Genomic DNA, 22295 nt, shown 5'->3' on the forward strand with positions numbered 1-22295 from the left:
TATGGTCACAAATACTACAGAAAAATACCTGTCTGACGTGAAGAGATTGTAGCCTGCAGTATCTAGAATTCTTTTATGAGTGATGCACAAGCTCAGCCAAGACGATTTTAATACTTGAACTGAAGAAGGTAGCTTCTCAATTTTTAATAACCGCAAAGCACGATCTGGATCCATTGATTCATCAACTATCACGTGAGTAACATTTGAGCAGAATGTGTTTTCAATGCTACCACCATTCTGGAGTATCTGATTCTGAAAGATTGTTGTCCTGGCACTGCCAATTCCTGCCTGGATGATGTATGCTCTTACTCCTCTGAGCCAACCTAAAATAAAAGCAAAAATGACTTAATCAAAAGAAGAACAAAATCGGCTTTAGCATTGTACGATATTCTTAATCCCACTTAATTCAACTTAGTGTCATGGGAGACCAAAGCTTATGCAGGAACCATCAAATGCAAGTCAGAAACCAGAACGTTGAAGTGCATGAGTCCACTGCAGGACTACACTGTGAAAATTATCAAATAACATAAATGAAATATCTTGGGGGTTGTGAGAGGCAATTGGAGTGCCAAAAACTAAAAGAGTTGTGAGGAAGAAAGCACTGCTGTTCAAGTGATCAAATACAAAAAACAGAATAAATAAAAAGTGAGAAAAATAAAACTGAGTTAAACTCATATTAGTGTTTGCTTAATTTCAAAAGAATCTAAATTTCTTTTATAGTCATAGACAATGGTATAGTCTTTTCCCCTCGTAAGTTAGTATGAGATAGAACTTTCTTGCTATAACTGAGACACAGTGTGTTCATTGATTCAGTTGTTGTTAGAACTGGTCTCAGTACACAGGGACTTACTTAAAAGACCAACTTTCAACTTAGAAATGTGATAGGCATACAGTTTTCTGAGCATTGTTTTGAAATGGTTCAAAAACGTTTTGAAGTGATTTGTCATGATTAGAAATGTAACAAGTTTTAAGCTTTGAACAGAAATTCTCTTAAATGAGAACTTTTCTCATTTTTGCTATTTTCTTTTTTGTGTGAACTGTTTTACTTTGAATTTTAACTAAACCTTTTAAAAAAAAGGTATTTTGTCTGTGGAACAATTTCGATGTGTCATTTTGTTTTTAGAGCTTCTGAACTTTGGTAATTTTGGGAAAACGCAGCTATAACTTGAGAATAAAAAAACTTAGAAAAAGCTGAACAAAATAAATTAATAACATTGAAGGATTCAGAAATGACAGACTATTCATTTTGTTGTATTTACTTTGGTCAGCTAACAGCCATGTAACTGGATTATCTTGTCTGCTTAAAAGAAGAGTACCCTTTCATATACAGACTCCAACTACTTTCAACGTGAAGAATTTATGTTTTTATTTTTGTACAACAATCATATTTGTTTTTAAATTTACCGTTGAAGTCAGAAGTTTCCATATACTTAGGGTAAATTCTTTAAAACTCACTTTATAACCCATCCACAGATTTTATATTAACAAACTATAAAATGTGGCATATTGTTTAAGACATCTACTTTGTGCAGGGCAAAAGTAATTTCTTCCAACAATATTCACAGAAAGAGTATTTCACTTTTAATTGACTATATCACATATATTGCGACTGCGGTGGGCTGGCGCCCTGCCCGGGATTTGTTCCCTGCCTTGCGCCGTGTTGGCTGGGATTGGCTCCAGCAGACCCCCGTGACGCTGTAGTTCGGATATAGCAGGTTGGATAATGGATGGATGGACATATATTGCGATCCCCCTAAAACACACACAAATATATCCAACAAAAAAGATCTTTCAGTTAGGATCTGGTCAAATATAACTTAACTGCTTCCACAGTATAGACTAGTGTTTGGTGCTTCACAGCCTTGGCCCAAAAGTGGGAGAAAGAGCCTCATCATTATGATTTGAACTGGTGATTGGAATGATGTAAAAACGTCAACCTTCAGACATTATGTAACCTTTGAAGCCCATGCTTCTAACAAATGCTAAACTGCCAGCTGTAATTATTTGCTCGGCTCACTTATGACACCATTTCATATAATTATTTTCAGATGTGTCAGCAAAAGATGTATATTTACAAGTAAAACTGTGAATTGATAAACAGACTAATGTGTCTTGTTGACTAGTAATTTTACAGTACCAATAGTGTATGTCATAGTGTTGCCTCACATTTGCATTCAGGAATACTGTATATTATTAATAAGTCATTTTAGTTAAAAGTGCCTAATAAATAAGCTCATATAATTATACTGGACATTGTTGTTTTAATATCTCATAAACAGAATTAATGTGTTTGACCTTGTAGGTTCAAAGGGCTTTCACTGTCCCCTCTGCTTAACACACAGCAATAAATAACACTATGCAGAGGTTTTCATAGCTTTGTGAGGTCCATAGGTAATAAATCCCTGTGAAGTATCAGAAAATGGATGGGGATGATAAGATTTAGAAGACAATTCTGAATACACAATGAGGTCAACTGTACACAAAGTGTTCTGATATGCTTAACCTCATGAAATGCTCCTCAAAGATGAATTTAGTGGATGTTAAGTGGTTTTAGATGTTTTGTCAAAGACCATAAGATGAAGGAAACCATGCCTATGTAGTTTAATTCAGGATACTACAATCTGTATATAAAAACTTGATTGATAACGAATAAAATAAAACTCAAGGACAATATTTTTATCTGTAAAGGTGAGAGCTAATGCAGTTTTGCACAGTTTGTTTGGATGGGGAGTCAATTATGGTGACTGACTGAAAGACCTGAGTGCTTTATCTCAAAATTATGTGTTTTATATTGATTTACTGTTCATATTAATAATAACATTGCAGATATTTTTACTTAATCTTATGAATCCAACAACAAATACACTTCTCTGCTTTAAGCTTTCTCACCATGAAAGGTGTCAACAAAGTTTCTGGAATTTTAACATTTTTTACAAAAAAGGTTCAAGGTCTTGTAACAACTGGGCACCCCTTAAAGTAATATCATCTATACATTACTGATCAAAAGTTTTAGAACAGCTCAGTTTTTCAGTTTTGATAGAAATGCATGCAATTTAATGTCTTAATGTTTCATGAAATCAATGAATAGAACAAATAAACAATGTCAAAAAATAAGGATTCATTAAGTGAAGAAAATTTTATTCACATTTTTGATTCAAAGTACCTGACTTTTGCTGATATAAAAGACAAAATGAGGCTACCATTTTAATTCAGAATCCCAGTCACCAACTTTGCCTCCCACAAAAGAACTCCAGACCATCACACTTAGAAAATGTGAGTTGCTTTTTTCAACAACTGTTAAGCTCTGCTTGAAGCTGTTCTTCTGTGAGGTGCCTATCATGTAAGCTGGTGACCCTCAGAAACTTGTCTTGAGACTGGCTTACGAGTTTGGGTCTGCCAGATCTCTTCTTTGCAGTTTCTTCCAGTTCCCAGTTGCGCTGGGTAGACACACAGTCAATGTCATGCATAATTATTTATTGAATGCTAAACACTTCTGGAAAGACACGGATGTCTAAAACGGGTTGGTATGAGAATACAACAGTAAGTGAATGAAAAGATAGAACTCTGGAGAGAGCAAAATACAACACAATAGTGAACCCGCAGCATAACAAACGCTGCATGGCTCAGACGTGCATGCGGACTCTTACCACAGACGAAAGGGACTAACTGGGTGGTTGGTGAGTTTTTGTGTCCGGGCAAACGGGCAGGCAGTGTGAATGCCTAGAGAGCAAGGGCAGACGCCGTCCGGTGAAAAAGGAGCGTTGGTGGGCAGGAAAACATCTTCCGTGTTCCTGCAGGAGCATCTAAAAAGACGCATGTTTGTCGCGGAAGTGAATAGCTGTATGTAGCGTGTAAAACAGTTTGCTATGGTGCACGTGGTTGTGCGTCGTAACCGAAAAGTTGGTTTTTAAAGACTGCTTACTTCATTGTGCTTCAACCTCAGTTGTAAAGGATTGTTTTAAGGATACCCCTCGCAAACCGTTATACACGCTGCATATGGCGATTCACCTCCGCTAGAAACATGCGTCTATGAACAGTCAACGTAGCTCGGAGGTGCATGACATGCACATGACATTAACCTGACCTGCACTGCATGTGGCCTCTACGATAGACGAATATAAATGACGCCATTTTTTCTGTGTCGTTGCATCCGAGTTGGTGGGCGTGGCCCTGCGAGTTGTCGTCATATCCAATTGTCTTGGAGTTGGTGGGCATAGCTCTTTCCTGCGTGCGCCATAGGTGTCTCACTTGTCGGCAGCTTAGTGAATCCACGCCTCTTCCGGCGTGCTTTACATGGTTGTCTTGCCTTAGTGAATTTTTTATATATATATATATATATATATATATATATATATATATATATATATATATATAGATTTTTATTAATCCCAAGGGGAAACTTGTATTGAAAAATAGATTGCTATATAAAAACATCAATAATTTACAAATTTTAAGATATATTCATATGGCAGTAATAAATTTGAAATATGTATACTTGTTCTATTTATGTAAAGGGATTCTGTCAAAATTGTAATATGTAATGGGAAGGGAAATTTCCCAATTCGTGAATGAAATGTTCATATAACTTAGGAAGAATAACCTTTAAAAAAAATGGATATAAAACATCACCTGATATTGGAGTCTCTGGTTTTAGTTTTTTGTTCAGCTCTTCTTTTTGAGGCTCTCGAATTCTTCTCTTCACTTTAGGGAAAGCTTTCACAATTCCTCGTGGCTCCATACATTTAATACACTTGAGGAAAAGAAAAAAAAAAACTGTTAGTGAACAATTAGTTTTAAAAAATAAAATAGAAAAAAACAACAGAATAAACTCAAAATGCATATGAATATAAGCTCAGGTTCCCAAACCTTAAATTCACTGCTATTGGTATTACATTATTAAATACTCTTTATTTTATATAGCACCTTTAACAGCAAACATAGCCACTGAGAAAACAAAAGATTAACAATAATTCACTTTTTTCAACTACAGTGTTACAGGAACATTGATCTTTTCCTGGAAGCATAAAATGAAAAGCAATGTCTTTATGAATGATTCTCAGATTTTACCAACTACTTCTTCCTTCTGTACTAATCTACACAAGGTGACCCATAAAATATGAAATATCACTGGATACTCATTTATTTGCTCTGCAAATGACGACGCTGGTTTTAAACACTAAAATCCATTAGTGGTCTGGCTGTAGACTATCCACCTTCACACGTCATGTCTAAATGCTGTAGCTAGCTGTAAGTTGGAATTTATAAAAGAAGACAGACAGCTATAGTATAATGCAGAATGGAAGGAGGCTGTGATAGCCTCACACATTTTCCAAGTTCAGAATGAAACCTGTGAACAGCTTCTTACTAGCAAAAATGGTCAGAATATCCAAAAACTTGCTGGTCAATAATGGTTATAATTTTTTTTGTGATGAAATTTTTTGATAAAGTTCAGTGATTTAAAAAAAGCTCAGAAAAGAGTTACACATAACGATATTTCAAAATTAAAGGCAGACAGCTTTGTCCAACTCTAAACTGTACTTTTGAAAGTCTTCGACAAGCACACCCTTTTGGAGCCCTCTATAAAAAGGGCTGTATAAAACTAAAGACTAGGAAGAGTAATACTTCCAAAACTAAATAAGAATGGCTAATATTCAGTAAAGCAGATTCACTGCAACCAAACTATACTTGGGGAATCAGTCAACTATCACACTCCACTATGTTTGACAATCGTCAGCTTTCCATAATCCCATTTTTAGTGCAGAACATAATTTCATAGTAGCCCTGCTCGTGATAACCTGAACGAATTTACATTGAAAGTGAGAGAGAAAGCTTAATGCAACCAAAACATTCATTGTATAATCGATCAAAGTACTACACGCTATCGCATACAAACATGCAATCACTGACTTAAATAACAAAGGATCTAAGAAGAGAGATCAGAAAATGTCGTACTTGAACAAACCATTCATCAATATAATTACAAACACGCATGGGCTATAATTTTTTCTCTCTCTATACCTGAAATGTTTGAAGTTGAAAAAATGGGATTAGTTTCAGTATGCAATTTCTGAAAAATGGTCATGCAACGAACTTGAGCTGTGTCTTCGGAATAGATATTTCTGCTTCATTTTTGGTTGTTACTGAATTTCAAAGATGCCTGGATTTGTTTAATACAGTATGTGTAAAGAAAACAAAATGTTTTCTTTAACAAATCTAACATAAAAGTGCGTGTAAATGAGCTTTAAGAAAGATAACAGGTTTATGATGAAAAATACACTAAATAAGAAAAAGGAACTGGTATGCTGTAACATACTTATCTAAACTCAGGACAGTGTTGCATATTTTCATTTCCAAAGTAGTATTTTTTTTAAAGGAATTTTTAAATGTTTTTGAAGATAATTAATATAAGTTAGCGATCCCGTGTATTAAGATCTATTACAGACTAAGGATGTTAAAATTCAAGAGATATGGTAAATGTTTAATGTAAAGAAACATAAGGATGAGTGTTTAAACAAAATTCTGAACTTGCTCTCAAATTAAAACAGCTCCAAATTTAATTGTCGGTGTGTTCTGGAAGGTCAAGCTGGGCATGGAAAGGCTCCGCTAGTTACGGTATGTTTTTTGTTTATGTAGCCTAAATGTTCGGTGGTGGAGTTTCAAATGTGAAACATGTGCTCCCCTTTTATTGGTAGCATGCCTTTCTCTTTCTTCCATTTTTCTCTCACTCAATCAGTTAGTCTGTACAGCACAGCAAACATGAAGGGGACAGCTTGTAACTCGCTTGAGGATTCTGCTGGCTTCCGTTTGTATACCCTTCAGACTCATTAACAACTTGTTAAAAAAAGGAATAATGTAAACAAGAACTTTAACGATTGTTTGGGGTAAACTTTACTAACCATGATAACGCCTATTTACACAAAGCAGTGTAACCAGTTTAATTCAGCTTACATGTGCACTTGGCAAACGCTAAGAAGTGACCTGTGTAAAAGAATTACACCTAACAGATAGTTCTCACTCCAAGGCTAATTCACAGGGAGAAAGAGTATGCAGTCCTGAAATGTAACATTTGCTTACTTAATATGGGAACAAAACACACATTTGCACACATATGTAATACTGCACAGAACAGTTTGGGTATTGTAAGTAAGGGGAACCATTTGCTAACATGTGAGATGCTAAACCAAACCAGTTTAAAAAACACACACACACACACACAACAAGCTGGGTTAATATATTCAGCACTGTGATTGAAGAGGGGTTCTCCCTTAATAACTTTAAGGGTTGTGATAGGAAGAGAGAGGGGTGTCAGTTTCAGAGCTGTGACCAGGGGCTTATCAGTTGATGGAGTAGAACTGATAATTAAGAGCACCAGTGGTCAACAGCAAAAAATGTCACTTGACAATTACTGAGCTTAACATCTTCCTTAAACTTCGCTGAACTTTATCTTTACATTTTATAACGTGACTAGCAAAATACCCGGAGAAGCAGTGTGTTAAAGAAGTTATGAAAAAGAAAAGGAAACATTTTAAAAATAACGTAACATTATTGTCAATGTAATTGGCGTAGGCTTACTTTAGTATTGACAGTGAATTTGATGATTGTAAAGAGTTTAATTTATGATTGTAAATGTTGTGTATGAGAAATGCACATTTTTAGGACGTAAGGATCTCTTTGTAAACGATATTTGCAGTTCTGCCCTCAGGCTGTAAAATGACCAAGCTGTCTGCTGAGCTTACACTTGAGCATGCAACGTACAGTTGGCCATGTGAGAAGCAATCTTGTGTCAAGTCAATGCCAACCTTTTTTAGACTCTGGCCCTGTGACTTATTTATTGTCATAGTGAAGCAGACCCTTACTGGAAATTGGAGGCGTTTGAATTGAAATCGGAGGTCAGGGGGTATGAGAGGGATGCGAGGAATAAATACAGTCTCCCCTGAGCCAGTTCCAGTGAAGACAGTTGCCTCGATGAGGTTCTTGTGCAGAGATTTAATCTGAAGCCTGGCGCCGTTACAAAGTTTTGGTGGTTGTAAGTTTCGTAGTAAAGCAGTGGAGTAAACGAAAAGGCAGGAGTCACCAGCAGGAAGATGTGAAGTAAGGACAACAATAACAGGCTTGAAGCGGTGGAGTTAAGAAGAAGGGAGCAGTGAGCAAGACAAACAGCTGAGGAAAGTAAGGAAGCGAGTGAGGAGGCACATGAACGCGGGATGTCATTCATGTGTATAGGCAGGGCGCCAACCACATGGTAGGTGCTTGGACAATGGCCATGCGGAAAAAGGGGGACCGGGGGTGGCCCTTGTATGTCTCTGCCATGAAATAAATCCTGTTAACGGAAATAAGGAATGAAACCACCAAAAGGAGAGGTCAGTTCTGAAAGTTCCTTACGGCAGAATAGTGAGAACTGCCAAAAAGAAGACGTTATTTTCGAAAGTTCGTTACAGGGTACGGCATGAAATGAAACATACTTAACGTTTGTAACTACAATGTAAAGGATGAGCATTGGAAATTTGGGCTTCCTACGTGTATTGGAAGTCGCAGAAATAGTGTGGAGGGGTTTCCCCTATCTATATATACAGTTTAGGGGGTACACCTGTCTCCCCCCCCCCTTTGGGTGTTGCAATAGGACATGAAACATATCTAACTTTTCTAAGTACAATGCAAGAAATAAGCACACAAAATTTCAGCTTCCCACCTATATGGAAAGTGGAAGAATTAGTGATGACTCAGTGAGGGCTTTGCCTTTTATATGTAAAGATTACATCGCTTTTTTCCCTGTCCATGAAGGTCTTCAGTGATCTGTTCATACTATTGGTTATTGGTGGTATTTGTCTGGTCCATCAATCACTCCTGCCGTAGCCATCATTGGAATAAAGCCCACTCTTAAGAGGCAGAAACAGCATGTAAATTAGCATAACAATAAATACTGATAAATAAAAAAATAAGTGTCAGCTTTTCGGAAATCACTAAATTTCAATCCAATCTGTCAAGGCATTTAGTTTTTCAACTGCGGGAATGTTCCCTGACCCACCCCACCCCGTCACCCCGAGTACTGATACTTTGAAATGTCCTTTCTTAGCAGATACCAAGATGTAGCATTCTGCCAAATTTCAGCTTTTTAATTAAATGGGAAATAGTTTTTTTGTTGATGGTTGAGTGAGTGAGTGAGTAAGTCTGCCAACTTTGCATTATCTATTTATATATATAATTCACTAAGGCAAGACAACCATGGAAAGCAATTCACTAAGCCGCCGACAAGTTAAACACCTATGACACACGCAGGAAGGAGCCACGCCCACCAACTCCAAGACCATTGGATATGACGACAACTCGCAGAGCCACACCCACCAACTCGGACGCGACGACACAGAAAAAATGGGGTCATTTATATTCGTCTGTCGTAGAGGTCACATGCAGCTCCGACCCACGTTGACTGTTAATAGAGGCATGTTTCTCGCGGAGGTGAATCGCCATATGCGGCGTGTAAAACTGTTTGCGAGGGGTATCCCATGGGATCCTTAAAACGTTCCTTTACAACTGAGGTTAAAACACAATGAAGTAAGCAGTCTTTAAAAACCGAGTTTTTGATTACAACGCACGACTGCGTGCACCATAGCAAACTGTTTTACACGCTACATACAGCAATTCGCATCCGCGACAAACATGCGTCTTCTTAGATACTCCTGCACTTTGTACACACCCCCCTCCCACCGTGGTCGGGTGTCTTGGTGGATTATATATAGAAAAGCAGCCAAAACCGCACAGAGCAATGAGAAGTCTATGTGAGTGACAGGTGTATCTGGAGTTGGAGGTGGGCACATGAGCAGGCAGTGTATACTGAACGAGAAATCAGCATGACGGAGGGAGCGGAGTGGATGTCCTTCTCCTCTCCTCCCTTTCCACACTGAGTGCCGCACGGACGATTGTGTGTTGGTTCGTTCCGTGCATTGGTTAAAACCCAATGAAGGAAGCAGTCTTTAAAAACCAATAAGCCCTGTGCCTCTTTTTTATTACCGTCTCACCTGCTTCACCAATGCAGGCCGGGTAACCAAAGTCTTTGGGTTAAGGGTGGAGTATGGTTACAAAGCCGAAACTTAAAGGAATTGACGGAAGGGCACCACCAGGTGTGGAGCCTTCCGCTTCATTTGACTCAACACAGGAAACCTCACCCGGCCCGAACACGGACAGGATTGACAGATTGATAGCTCTTTCTCGATTCTGTGGGTGGTGGTGCATGGCAGTTCTTAGTTGGTGGAGCAATTTCGCTGGTTATTTCCGAAAACGAACGAGACTCCCGCCTGCTAAATAGTTACACGACCCAACAGCGGTCGGCGTCCAAATTCTTAGAGGGACAAGTGGCTTTCAGCCACGTGAGATTGAGCATTAACAGGTCTGTGATGCACTTGTATGTCCGGTACTGCACGCGCGCTACACTGAATGGATCAACGTGTGTCTACCCAGCGTGGGTAAGCCGTTGAACCCCATTCGTGATGGAGACCATGGCTTCCAATTGTTCCCCACGAACGAGAAATTCCCATGCGTGCGGGTCATACGTTCGCACTGATTACGTCCCTGCCCTTTGTAAAGCCCCCCATGGTCGGGTGACTTGGTGGATTATATATAAAAAACAAGCAGCCGGAACCGCAAAGAACAATGAAAAATCAACGTGGAAACCGACTGAGGCGGTGTTTGGAAAATTAACAGTCAACGTGACTCACAGGTGCGTGTGGACTGTACACAGGCAGCGACTCAGGTAGGGAGTTGGGGCGGCACATAAGCGGGCAGTGCGTACTGAACGAGCACCGTTCAACCCCGTCCTTCGCTTTGGAAGGAGAAAGCGTGACGGCGCTCCTCTGGTTTTCAGTCACGGACAATTGTATGTTGGTTCGTAGCGTGCATTGTTGCAATGTTACTTTTCTTGGTGGTTTATTAAATTACGGATTTTTCAAATGTTTATTTTTTCCTCTGTGCTTAAAAATCATTTAAAAAGCGGCCTGATTATGAGGCATATGCTACGCCACGGGTTGGCTAGTTATATATATTATTATATAGAGAGATATTTATCTTGATTTTCAGAAGGCTTTTTTGGTAAGATTTCACACGAAAGATTAGTGATTAAAGTAAAAGAAGTGGGAATTCAGGGTACTGTTTGTAGGTGGGTAAAAAAAATCAGTCAAACATAGGAAGCAATGCTGAGGGGACCTTTATCAGAATAAGGTGATGTTAAAAGTGGTGCACTTCAGGGATCAGTTCTGAGGTCACATAAACAATGTGGACAAGAGTATAGTCAATAAGCTGGTTAAGACTGCAAATGATACCAAACTAGATAGAAGGACACACTATGTAAAATCAGATGCTTTTTTATAGAGGAACTCAGAAAGCATACATATTTGGGCAAACTTTATTTAATGGAAGTAAATGCAAAGTAGGATGTAAAAAAATGTTAGATTTGAATACACGGCATGGGGTTTGAAATTTGGAAATACCTTTTTTGTTAGTATGACCTGGGAGCCACAGTGGTTTATTCACTATTTACATCCAGACAGGGTACAGAAGCCATCAAGAAAGCTAACAGAGTGTTAGGTTATATATATCATGAAGTGTGAAGTACAAGTCACTAGATGTTATGCTTACGTATTTTACGCACTAGTGAGACATCACCTGGAATGCTATGTTGACCATTGGTCTCTCAATTAGGAACGTGGTTGGAAAATTGTTAAGGCACGATTACACACAAATGTTAGAAAGGTTTTCTTTAAGGAAAGAACCATAGACACATGGAATAAATTACCAAGTCCTGTGAAGGAGAGCAGGTCTTTAGGGAGCTTCAAATCTCGACTTTTTATTTATTTAGAACAATCTAGACAAATAGAATGGATGAACTCATTAAGATGAATGGCCCACAACATTATTCTATATTATGAATGACTAATTCCAATATTGTTTCCAAGTTTTTACACATATTCCAAGTTATATTTTGTGCCATACATATATTACATGGCAAGGATCATTTGGCAGCCAATCAACATAAAGAACGTTGAAATAAGAAAAGCACCATGCAAAAATGAACATGTACACACATTTACAGTGTGTGCTTTTACAAACTTTACAGCAATTTAATAAGTTAATTCAGTCCAAGATGGGATTTTATAATGTTCATAAATTCAAAAATAGTTCAAAATATTTCAGTCTGCATAAGCAGACAAAGTGCAGTCATAAGCCTCCATACAAACATTTGTTTCTGAGGGGTAAAAGTTGACTTTCTCCCTCCCTCTTTTCCCCCTTTTATTGTACTATTGTTCCACTCTCTTTAAAATGTAACTCTGCCAAAATGGAAGAACACCAATGCTAACGTCTGATAAAATGAATAAAATACAATTTAGGTTACCAATTGCTTTTGCCAGTTTTATCATGTCTTTCATTGATCACCTTTTATTTTCTCTCTGAACACTATGTTTAATTTTACCACACACAGCTCAACTCCAAATGGCTACAAGGTTTCCTGTTGAACAAGTAACTGCGGCAGTATTTATAGAACCACTGGCAACTGTATTTTTTCATTGCAATGACATGTGACAAAAGTCCAGTGAAAATACCCGCAGTTTATTTGTATAGGCCTTCTAGAGATTTCTCATTTGAGGGGCACATCAATTGGATAGGTGGCACAACAAAATCTGACAGGACAAAACACACAGGATAAAAGCACACAATGACAAAAGCATGCAGGTCAGAGGTTGAGGCTCGTGCAGGTGCGCCAAGCTGTATGATGCGGCTATGTCTTTGCTTTAATCTGACACAGTGGCTGTGAATATTGAACTCCTGGAATTGCTTTTAACACCTCAGCTGCAGCAGCCGGTGGTCCTCTCTTTTCTAGTTTTTAGTGTTTCTGAGAGACTGATTGTTTTCACCATCAAGTTATAGCATGGCAATGAAAGTTAAAAGTAATTAAACACTAAACAGTTAGAGAATGTTTAGACATGTTATTGTTAGGATTTACGTCCGTTTTACTTTTATAGACCGCTGGTTGCCCTTTGCAAATTTCTTTCTTTCTTTTTTTTTTTAATACTTATTACAGTATACTGTAATGCATTTCCTTGATTGAATTAAATAGCAGCTTTTACTTTTAGTGCCAGACAGTTCACTTGGAAATTGTCTATACAGTGCATCCGGAAAGTATGCACAGTGCATCACTTTTTCCATATTTTATGTTACAGTCTTATTCTAAAATGGATTAAATTCATTTTTTTCCTCAGAATTCTACACACAACACCCCATAATGACAACGTGAAAAAAGTTTACTTGAGGTTTTGCAAATTTATTAAAAATAAAAAAACTGAGAAAGCACATGTACATAAGTATTCACAGCCTTTGCTCAATACTTTGTCGATGCACCTTTGGCAGTAATTACAGCCTCAAGTCTTTATGAATATGATGCCACTAGCTTGGCACACCTATCCTTGGCCAGTTTCGCCCATTCCTCTTTGCAGCACCTCTCAAGCTCCATCAGGCTGGATGGGAAGCGTCGGTGCACGGCCATTTTAAGATCTCTCCAGAGATGTTCAATCGGATTCAAGTCTGGGCTCTGGCTGGGCCACTCAAGGACATTCACAGAGTTGTCCTGAAGCCACTCCTTTGATATCTTGGCTGTGTGTTTAGGGTCGTTGTCCTGCTGAAAGATGAACCGTCGCCCCAGTCTGAGGTCAAGAACGCTCTGGAGCAGGTTTTCATCCAGGATGTCTCTGTACTTTGCTGCACTCATCGTTCCCTTTATCTTGACTAGTCTCCCAGCTCCTGCCGCTGAAAAACATCCCCACAGCATGATGCTGCCACCACCATGCTTCACTGTAGGGATGGTATTGGCCTGGTGATGAGCGGTGCCTGGTTTCCTCCAAACTTGACCGCCTGGCATTCACACCAAAGAGTTCAATCTTTGTCTCATCAGACCAGAGAATTTTGTTTCTTATGGTCTGAGAGTCCTTCAGGTGCCTTTTGGCAAACTCCAGGCTGGCTGCCATGTGCCTTTTACTAAGGACTGGCTTCCGTCTGGCCACTCTACCATATAGGCCTGATTGGTGGATTGCTGCAGAGATGGTTGTCCTTCTGGAAGGTTCTCATCTCTCCACAGAGGACCTCTGGAGCTCTGACAGAGTGACCATTGGGTTCTTGGTCACCTCCCTGACTAAAGCCCTTCTCTCCCGATTGCTCAGTTTAGATGGCCGGCCAGCTCTAGGAAGAGTCCTGGTGGTTTCGAAATTCTTCCACTTACAGATGATGGAGGCCACTGTGCTCATTGGGACCTTCAAAGCAGCAGAAATTTTTCTGTAAACTTCCCCAGATTTGTGTCTCGAGACAATCCTGTCTTGGAGGTCTACAGACAAATCCTTTGACTTCATGCTTGGTTTGTGCTCTGACATGAACTGTCAACTGTGGGACCTTCTATAGACAGGTGTGTGCCTTTCCAAATCATGTCCAATCAACTAAATTTACTACACATGGACTCCAATTAAGCTGCAGAAACATCTCAAGAATGATCAGGGGAAACAGGATGCACCTGAGCTCAATTTTGAGCTTCATGGCCAAGGCTGTGAATACTTATGTATATGTGATTTCTTAGTTTTTTTTATTTTTAATAAATTTGCAAAAACCTCAAGTAAACTTTTTTCACGTTGTCATTATGGGGTGTTGTGTGTAGAATTCTGAGGAAAAAAATGAATTTAATCTGTTTTGGAATAAGGCTGTAACATAACAAAATGTGGAAAAAGTGATGCGCTGTGAATACTTTCTGAATGCACTGTATATCTATATTCTTATAGATGTTTCAGCTTCATTCATTTCTACCAACCTTCTGAGTATAAAGGATCCTCTCTTATACTTTTACTATATAATGATTTCCTTTGACTAGTCATATCTGTATAAACAGTGGTGTCAAAGTTGACTTTAGATATCTAAAATAAAAGTTTGAGTAATCAGAATTCAAACTGTACCTCAAAATTAGCTATAATATTTGACAGTTTAAAGGACTCTGAGAGCATGATGATTCCCTGGTCTCACAAGTCAAAAAACTCGGCCAGAACTCTAAGCACTATGTCTAGAGAAAACCAAGTGCTACTCATCACCTGCCTAATTCTGTTCCTACCATGAAGCATGGAGGTGGCTGCATCATTCTATGGCTCTCAGCAGCAGGGACAAGGAGACTCGTCAAAATTGAGGGAAGGATGAATTCAGCTAAATACAGTGACATCAAAAAAAATAAAATCTCCTCCAGAGTGCAGGTGACTTAAGACTGGGCTGACGATTCACCTTTCATCACAACAATGAACCAAAGAATACAGCCAAGACGATGCTGGAGTAGATTCAGGACAAGTTTCTGACTGTCCTTGAGAGGCCCAGCCAAAGCCCAGAGTTGAATACCATTGAACATCCGTGGAGAGACCTGAACATGGCAGTTTACAAATGCTTCCCGTAAAACCTAATAGAGCAGAAAGGATCTGCCAGGAAGAATGGGATAAACTGCCAAAATCCTGGTGCATAAAGCTACAGACTTACTCAAGAAGCTGTAATTGCCACCAAAGATGCTTATACAAAGTATGAATTTAATGTCTCACTACTTACATGAATGACAAATTATTATTAGGGATTAGGAGTTTCTTGACAGGTAGGAAGCAGTATGTGAGAGTGGGCCCTAATACTGTATATTGAATCCAGTGTCAATTAGCATTCCCCACCTAAGGCTGTGTATGTCCTTTAACCCCTTCTGTTTTCAATTTACAAAAATGACTGTGGATCCATGGACAAATCTGTAAAAATCTTAAAGTTTGCAGATGACACAACCATAGTAGTCGTCTTTCTAATAATGACATGTCTTCCTTGTAACAACTTGGGACTCAATGCTATTAAGACAGTAGAAATGAAGATTGATTTCTGCCTTCAAGTCACTAACTGTCTGCCTCTGCAAATTAACGGCCAGACTGTGTCTGTGGTTCAGCTGTTTAAACTCCTGGGGACTGCTTTCACTAATACATTAAAATGGGACAATCATATCACCTTCAACATCAAGAAAGCCAGGCAGAGATTGTTCTTCCTTCACCAGCCTAAGAAGCTTGCATATCAAGGCATATATTATAACATTTTTACTCAGCCATCATTAAGAGTATTGTGACCTCCTCCATTACTGTTTGGTTTCCTTCTTGCTCGTTTCTTTCTAACTCTTGGTTGCAGCAGGTGATTTGTTCATTGCCTGTTGCCTCTCAACATTAAAAGATCTGTTCATCCCCAGAGTCAGTAAGAGAGCAGGAAAGATTGCAGCTGACTCCACCCACCTCAGCAGCCATCTGTTCATTAAATTGCCATCACAGAGGAGGCAAAGGTCTAATGCGACCCGGACTACACGCATGGCCATTTTGGCTCAGGCACAGGAAGCAGAGGGTGATGGAGGGCGAGGAACCTCATCAGAATTGGCTGATGTTAAGAGTGGTGTTCCACAGGGGGTCAGTGCTAGGGGCCGCTTCTATTTTATATATATATATATATATATATAAATGATTTAGATAGGAATATAAGTAAAAGCTGGTTAAGTTTGCAGATGACACCAAGATAGGTGGATTAGCAGATAATTTGGAATCCATTATATCGTTGCAGATGGACTTGGATAGCATACAGGCTTGGGCAGATGTAATGTCATTAAATGTAAAGTATTACACATGTGAAGTAAAAATGTTAGGTTTGAATACACAATGGGCAGTCAGAAAATCGAGAGTACACCTTATGAGAAGGATTTAGGAGTCATAGTGGACTCTAAGTTATCGACTTCCCAACAGTGTTCAGAAGCCATTAAGAAGGCAAACAGAATGTTAGGATATATAGCACGATCTGTGGAGTACAAGTCCAAGGAGGTTCTGCTCAACCCTTATAATGCACTGGTGAGGCCTCATCTGGAGAACTGTGTGCAGTTTTGGTCTCCAAGCTACAAAAAAAAAAACACACAGCAGTGCTAGAAAAGGTCCAGAGAAGAGCGACTAGGCTGATTTCAGAGCTACAGGGGATGAATTACGAGGAAAGATTAAAAGAGCCGAGCCTTTACAGTTTAAGCAAAAGAAGATTAAGAGGAGACATGACTGAAGTGTTTAAAATTATGAAGGGAATTAGTAAAGTGGATCGAGATTGTTATTTTAAAATGATTTCATCAAGAACATGGGGACACAGTTGGAAACTTGTTAAGGGTAAATTTCACATAAACATTGGGAAGTTTTTCTTTACAGAAAAAACAATAGACACTTGGAATAAGCTACCAAGTAGTGTGGTCGACAGTAAGACTTTAGGGACTTTCAAAAATCGACTTGATGTTTTTTTGGAAGAAATAAGTGGATAGGACTGGCGAGCTTTGCTGGGCTGAATGGCCTGTTCTCGTCTAGAGTGTTCTTAATGCATGGGCACGTTGGGGCAGTTGCCTGGGGGCCCCATGCTATGCTATGTATGTTGTGACTTGCTGAGTGGCTGTGTAGGTAGGGGCTCCAGTCCACTACTTTGCTCGGGGACCATAATGCTGTTAAGATGGCCATAACTACATGCCACCTCTGCAGTTTCTTTCCTCAAATTATTCAGATCCTAAATAAACTTACATACGGTTACTCCAAACAGTTTGTGTTGCAACATATAACTGGTAACAGTGCTGTTTGTCTATTTGTAAATACTTTATACTTGCTCAACTTGTACTACTTGATATCTATGTTGTTTTGTATAGGTTGAAGTTTGTTATTGTTTTGTTCAAGAAACTGTTTGATTTGTATAGTGGTTTACACAGTGTCATGCTAAGGGTGGGTTGAAATTGTGTTGTCTTGGGTTGGTAATGATAACCCCGAGGCGCTTGTGCTATTCGCTGGAGACTTTAACCATGTGACGCTGGACAAAACATTACCTGCCTTCTCCCAGTATGTGGATTGTAACACCCAGGGAAATAGAACTACAGACCTACTGTATGCAAATGTTAAAGACACATACAGCGCCACCCTGCTGCCTGCGCTTGGGAAAGCAGATCATAACCTGGTTCTCCTTCAGCCTCACTACAAACCAAGAGTGAAGGAGCTACCTACAACCACACGTTCATTCAGGAAGTGGTCCCCTGAGGCAGAGCAGGCTCTGAGAGACTGCTTTGGAACTACGGACTGCGATATCCTCCAGGGATCATATAGTGAGAACATTGAGGAGGTTGTTGGCTGAACTACTGACTACATGAACTACTAACTACATCAACTTCTGTATGGACATTGTAGTTCCAGTAAGAACAGTACGCTGCTATGCTAACAACAAGCCATGGATTACAAGTGACAGCAAGGGCCATTTGAACCAGAAGAAAGGGGCTTTTAAAGGTGGTAATCAGCATGAGCTCAAGCGCGTGTAGTTGGAACTGCAAGTCCAGCTAAGAGCAGTGAAGGAGCAGTACAGAAGAAAGCTGGAGCAGAAGTTAGAGAATAACAGCATGAAGGAAGGAAGTGTGGGATGGGATGAAGATCATCACTGGCTGCAGCTCAAAGCGGGGTGCCACCATCGAGAGAGCAAACCAGATGAACAACTTCTTTAACAGGTTTGACCACAGTAACCCACTCTCACCTAGGAGTACTGCACCCTCCACCTATCCTTCTGCTGATACCAGCAAAGGAGAGACATCCCCACCCACAATTACAGCAGCCCAGGTAAGCAGAGAGCTGAGGAGACTTTGTGCCAGCAAAGCAGTGGGTCCAGATGGGAGTATCGCCATGACTGCTGAAGGCCTGTGCAATGGAGCTGGGGAGTCCTCTACAGCGCATCTTCAACCTGAGCCTGGAACAGGGGAGAGTCCCAAGGCTTTGGAAAACATCTTGCATCACCCCAGTCCCAAAGGTATCTCGCCCTAGTGAGCTGAATGACTTTCGACCTATCGCTCTGACATCACATGTGATGAAGACCATGGAGCGGCTGCTGCTTCACCACCTGAGGCCACAGGTCCACCACGCCTTCGTCCTTCTGCAGTTCGCATACCAGGAGAAGGTGGGAGTGGAGGATGCCATCATCTATATGCTACACCGATCCCTCTCCCACATGGACAGAGGCAGTGGTGCTGTAAGAATTATGTTTCTGGACTTCTCTAGTGCCTTCAACACCATCTAACCTCTGCTCCTTAGTGACAAGCTGACAGAGACGGGAGTAGATTCATACCTGGTGGCATGGATCGTGGACTATCTTACATATAGACCTCAGTATGTGCGTCTCGGGAACTGCAGGTCTGACACTGTAGTCAACAGCACAGGAGCACCGCAGGGTTCATCAAAGTTCGTTGATGACACTGCTATCGTGGGCTGCATCAGGAGTGGGCAGGAGGAGGAGTATAGGAACCTAATCAAGGACTTTGTTAAATGGTGTGACTCAAACCACCTATAACTGAACACCAGCAAAACCAACGAGCAGGTGGTGGATTTTAGGAGGACCACGCCCCTCATGGACCCCGTGATCATCACAGGTGACTGTATGCAGACAGTGCAGACCTATAAATATCTGAGAGTGCAGCTGGATGATAAATTGGACTGGACTGCCAATACTGATGCTCTGTGCAAGAGAGGACAGAGCCGACTATACTTCCTTAGAAGGCTGGCATTTTTCAACATCTGCAATAAGATGCTGCAGATGTTCTGCAACACGGTTGTGGCGAGTGCCCTCTTCTACGCAGTGGTGTGTTGGGGAGGCAGCATAAAGAGGGACGCCTCATGCGTGGACAAACTGGTGAGGAAGGCAGGCTCTATTGAAGGCATGGAGCTGGACAGTTTGACATCTGTGGAGGAGCAATGGGCGCTGAGCAGGCTCCCGTCAATCATGGAGAATTCACTGCTTCCACTAAACAGTATCACCTCCAGACAGAGGAGCAGCTTCAGCGACAGACTGCTGTCACTGTCCTGCTCAACTAACAGACTGAGGAGATTGTTTCTTCCCCACACTATGCGACTCTTCAATTCCACCCGGGGGTGGGTAAAACGTTAACATTATACAAAGTTATTGTCTGTCTGTTATACCTTCATTTTTATTATTCTTTAATATTGTTTTTTTTTATCAGTATGCTGCTGCTGGAGTATGTGAATTTCCCCTTGGGTTTAATAAAGTATCTATCTATATAATGTCTTGTATCCCATGTTTTGCTCCCAACCAATGTCAATTATGGTATGTTTCACATGCTAGCAATAAAATGATTCAGAAAAAATAATTTAATATAATGAAAAGTCAAGCAAAATGACATTTTTTATTGGCCAACTAAAAAGATTACAATATGCAAGCTTTCGGGCCCCTTCTTCAGGCAAAACGTAATAGGGTTAGGATTAGGGTTATTTAATAATTTTTTAATAAATAATTTCACTTTATCATTATAGGTAATCGAGTGTAGACTGATAAGCAAAAATGGCAAATGTAACCTTTTAAAATTAAACCTACAATAAAGTGTGCAGAAAGTGAAGATGTCTCTGAATATTCTGAATCCACTGTCATATGCACCCTTTATAAGCTTTAAGTGGAAATGAAGCCAAAAGGATAAAAGGGCAGCAGCATCTCAATATTAAAGGCAAAGTAAAAGGTCACATTAAAATGACAATTTGTAGCATTAAGTGCACCCACCCTCAGCTTCTATCATGTTCTCCAACTAAAGTTTTTCTTTGTCCGTCCCCTTTCAACATTTTAACATTTCATTTACTTTCAATTGTGTATGTACAAAAACTCAGAATAAATTTAATGTACTGTAATTACCGATTAAATATACAACCCCACTGTCCTTCAATTGCACTAGCATACTCTGATCAAAACATACATCTTGCTTATCTACCCTTTGTATGTACTTTAACAGAACAAGTATATTACTACCCACCAACACCGCTTGTTAGACAGGTCATGGCAGGAAGGAATGCATAAAGAACAAGAAATTACTGTACTTATAAGTTACTAGTTAACTTTAACTATAAAAAACATCACAAGTGTTTCACTTATGAGAAACCATACGTTTTCAGGACCAAGTAAAGGCTCAAAAATTGACTAAGAAATGTATTCCTTGAAGCAACACTCCGTTTAATCACAGCTCTATACTTGTGGCTTGCCCCAGGTTTATGTCATACTGAAGCTATGGTCCAAGTACAATTTCCAATACAGGGGTTTTCACAAAGAGTTAATTTGCTTCACTTTCAGTCAATCATTATTTTTTGTTTAGCATAAACAATAGACAAAAAATTCACACCATTTAAGGTATTACAAAGTGCACAATTCAAATGTAGGCACACTAAATGTAGTATTGTAGTTAATCCCTACACTAACTCGAACAACAAAAATGTTCCTTTATTTTAGCACCTCTACCACTAAAGATATCCAGAAGGACAGCAAAAGGCAAGTCTATGTTTCACAAGATGCTTTGTGAATGGTGTGTTTGCTGAACATCAGTAGATCTGGAGAAGTTCAGATTTCCATGGGAAACTCATTCCACAGCTTGGGAGCAAGAGCCAAGAAGTGTCATTCAATTTTAGCATGTCTGATAGGCCGAGAGACAAGAACAGAAATGCTGAGGCAAAACTTGCTAGAACATTAGAACAAACTTAATGAGTATAGGTCATTTGGCCCAACAAAGCACATCAATCCTACCCAGCTAATTTTTACACACACACAAAAAAAAAAACACATAAAAACATGATTTGGAGTTTTGAAGGTCCCCAAAAATCCTACTTTTCACCACACTACTTGGTAATTTATTCCATGTGCCTATACAAGTTTCAAGCTATGTCTTGTTCTTGTTGAAGAGTTCATTTTAAAATGACAGCCTGGATTCATTGCACTAATTGCAGAATACCTGGATGACACCTCTACCCAAGGAGACAAGATTTAATTGGTGCACAGGTAGGTTGAGTCACTTGTCAGGGTCTCATCATGAGTTTGGAGATGGGAACTGAACCAATGCCTTCGCCACCACTCCGCACTGCTCAGTTTACTCTGTTGGTGTCTAGAACTACTCTGGAAATTAAGAGCAACAATAGTTTCCTGCAGCACTGAACAAAGCAAGATACAGAAAACTTCGACAAACAGCAACATAACTGAAAACAAGCGAGGGTCAGTAATTGCACAACAATAACATTGAAGGGTCAAAAACCAAGCTTGGAGAAGGACAAAGCTAGTCCAAGAGACAAAGCAAGCCATTAAAGCACAATGAAGCTGTGAAGGAAAGAAACAACAAAATCCAAAGACAAAGAAAAATACATTCCTGACTAAGCATCAGGTAGTGACCAAGGTCTGTCTTGCATATTCTGTCT

At 39.7% G+C, this 22295-nt stretch overlaps 1 protein-coding gene across 2 annotated transcripts in view; it reads right to left on the reverse strand.

Moving 5' to 3' along the window:
* poll (polymerase (DNA directed), lambda) overlaps positions 1 to 22295 on the reverse strand; it is a 92290-nt gene that overhangs the window by 24491 nt on the left and 45504 nt on the right. For both annotated transcript variants that reach the window (XM_039734826.1, XM_039734820.1), the window contains exons 2-3: positions 4630 to 4750; positions 29 to 323 (exon numbers count right to left, since the gene is read on the reverse strand). In XM_039734826.1, coding sequence (XP_039590760.1) covers positions 29 to 323; positions 4630 to 4738 — 404 coding nt within the window. In that variant the 5' untranslated portion in view covers positions 4739 to 4750. The remainder of the gene's footprint in view (positions 1 to 28; positions 324 to 4629; positions 4751 to 22295) is intronic.

This window comes from Polypterus senegalus, chromosome 1 (assembly GCF_016835505.1).
Source record: "Polypterus senegalus isolate Bchr_013 chromosome 1, ASM1683550v1, whole genome shotgun sequence".
Lineage (NCBI taxonomy): Eukaryota > Metazoa > Chordata > Cladistia > Polypteriformes > Polypteridae > Polypterus > Polypterus senegalus.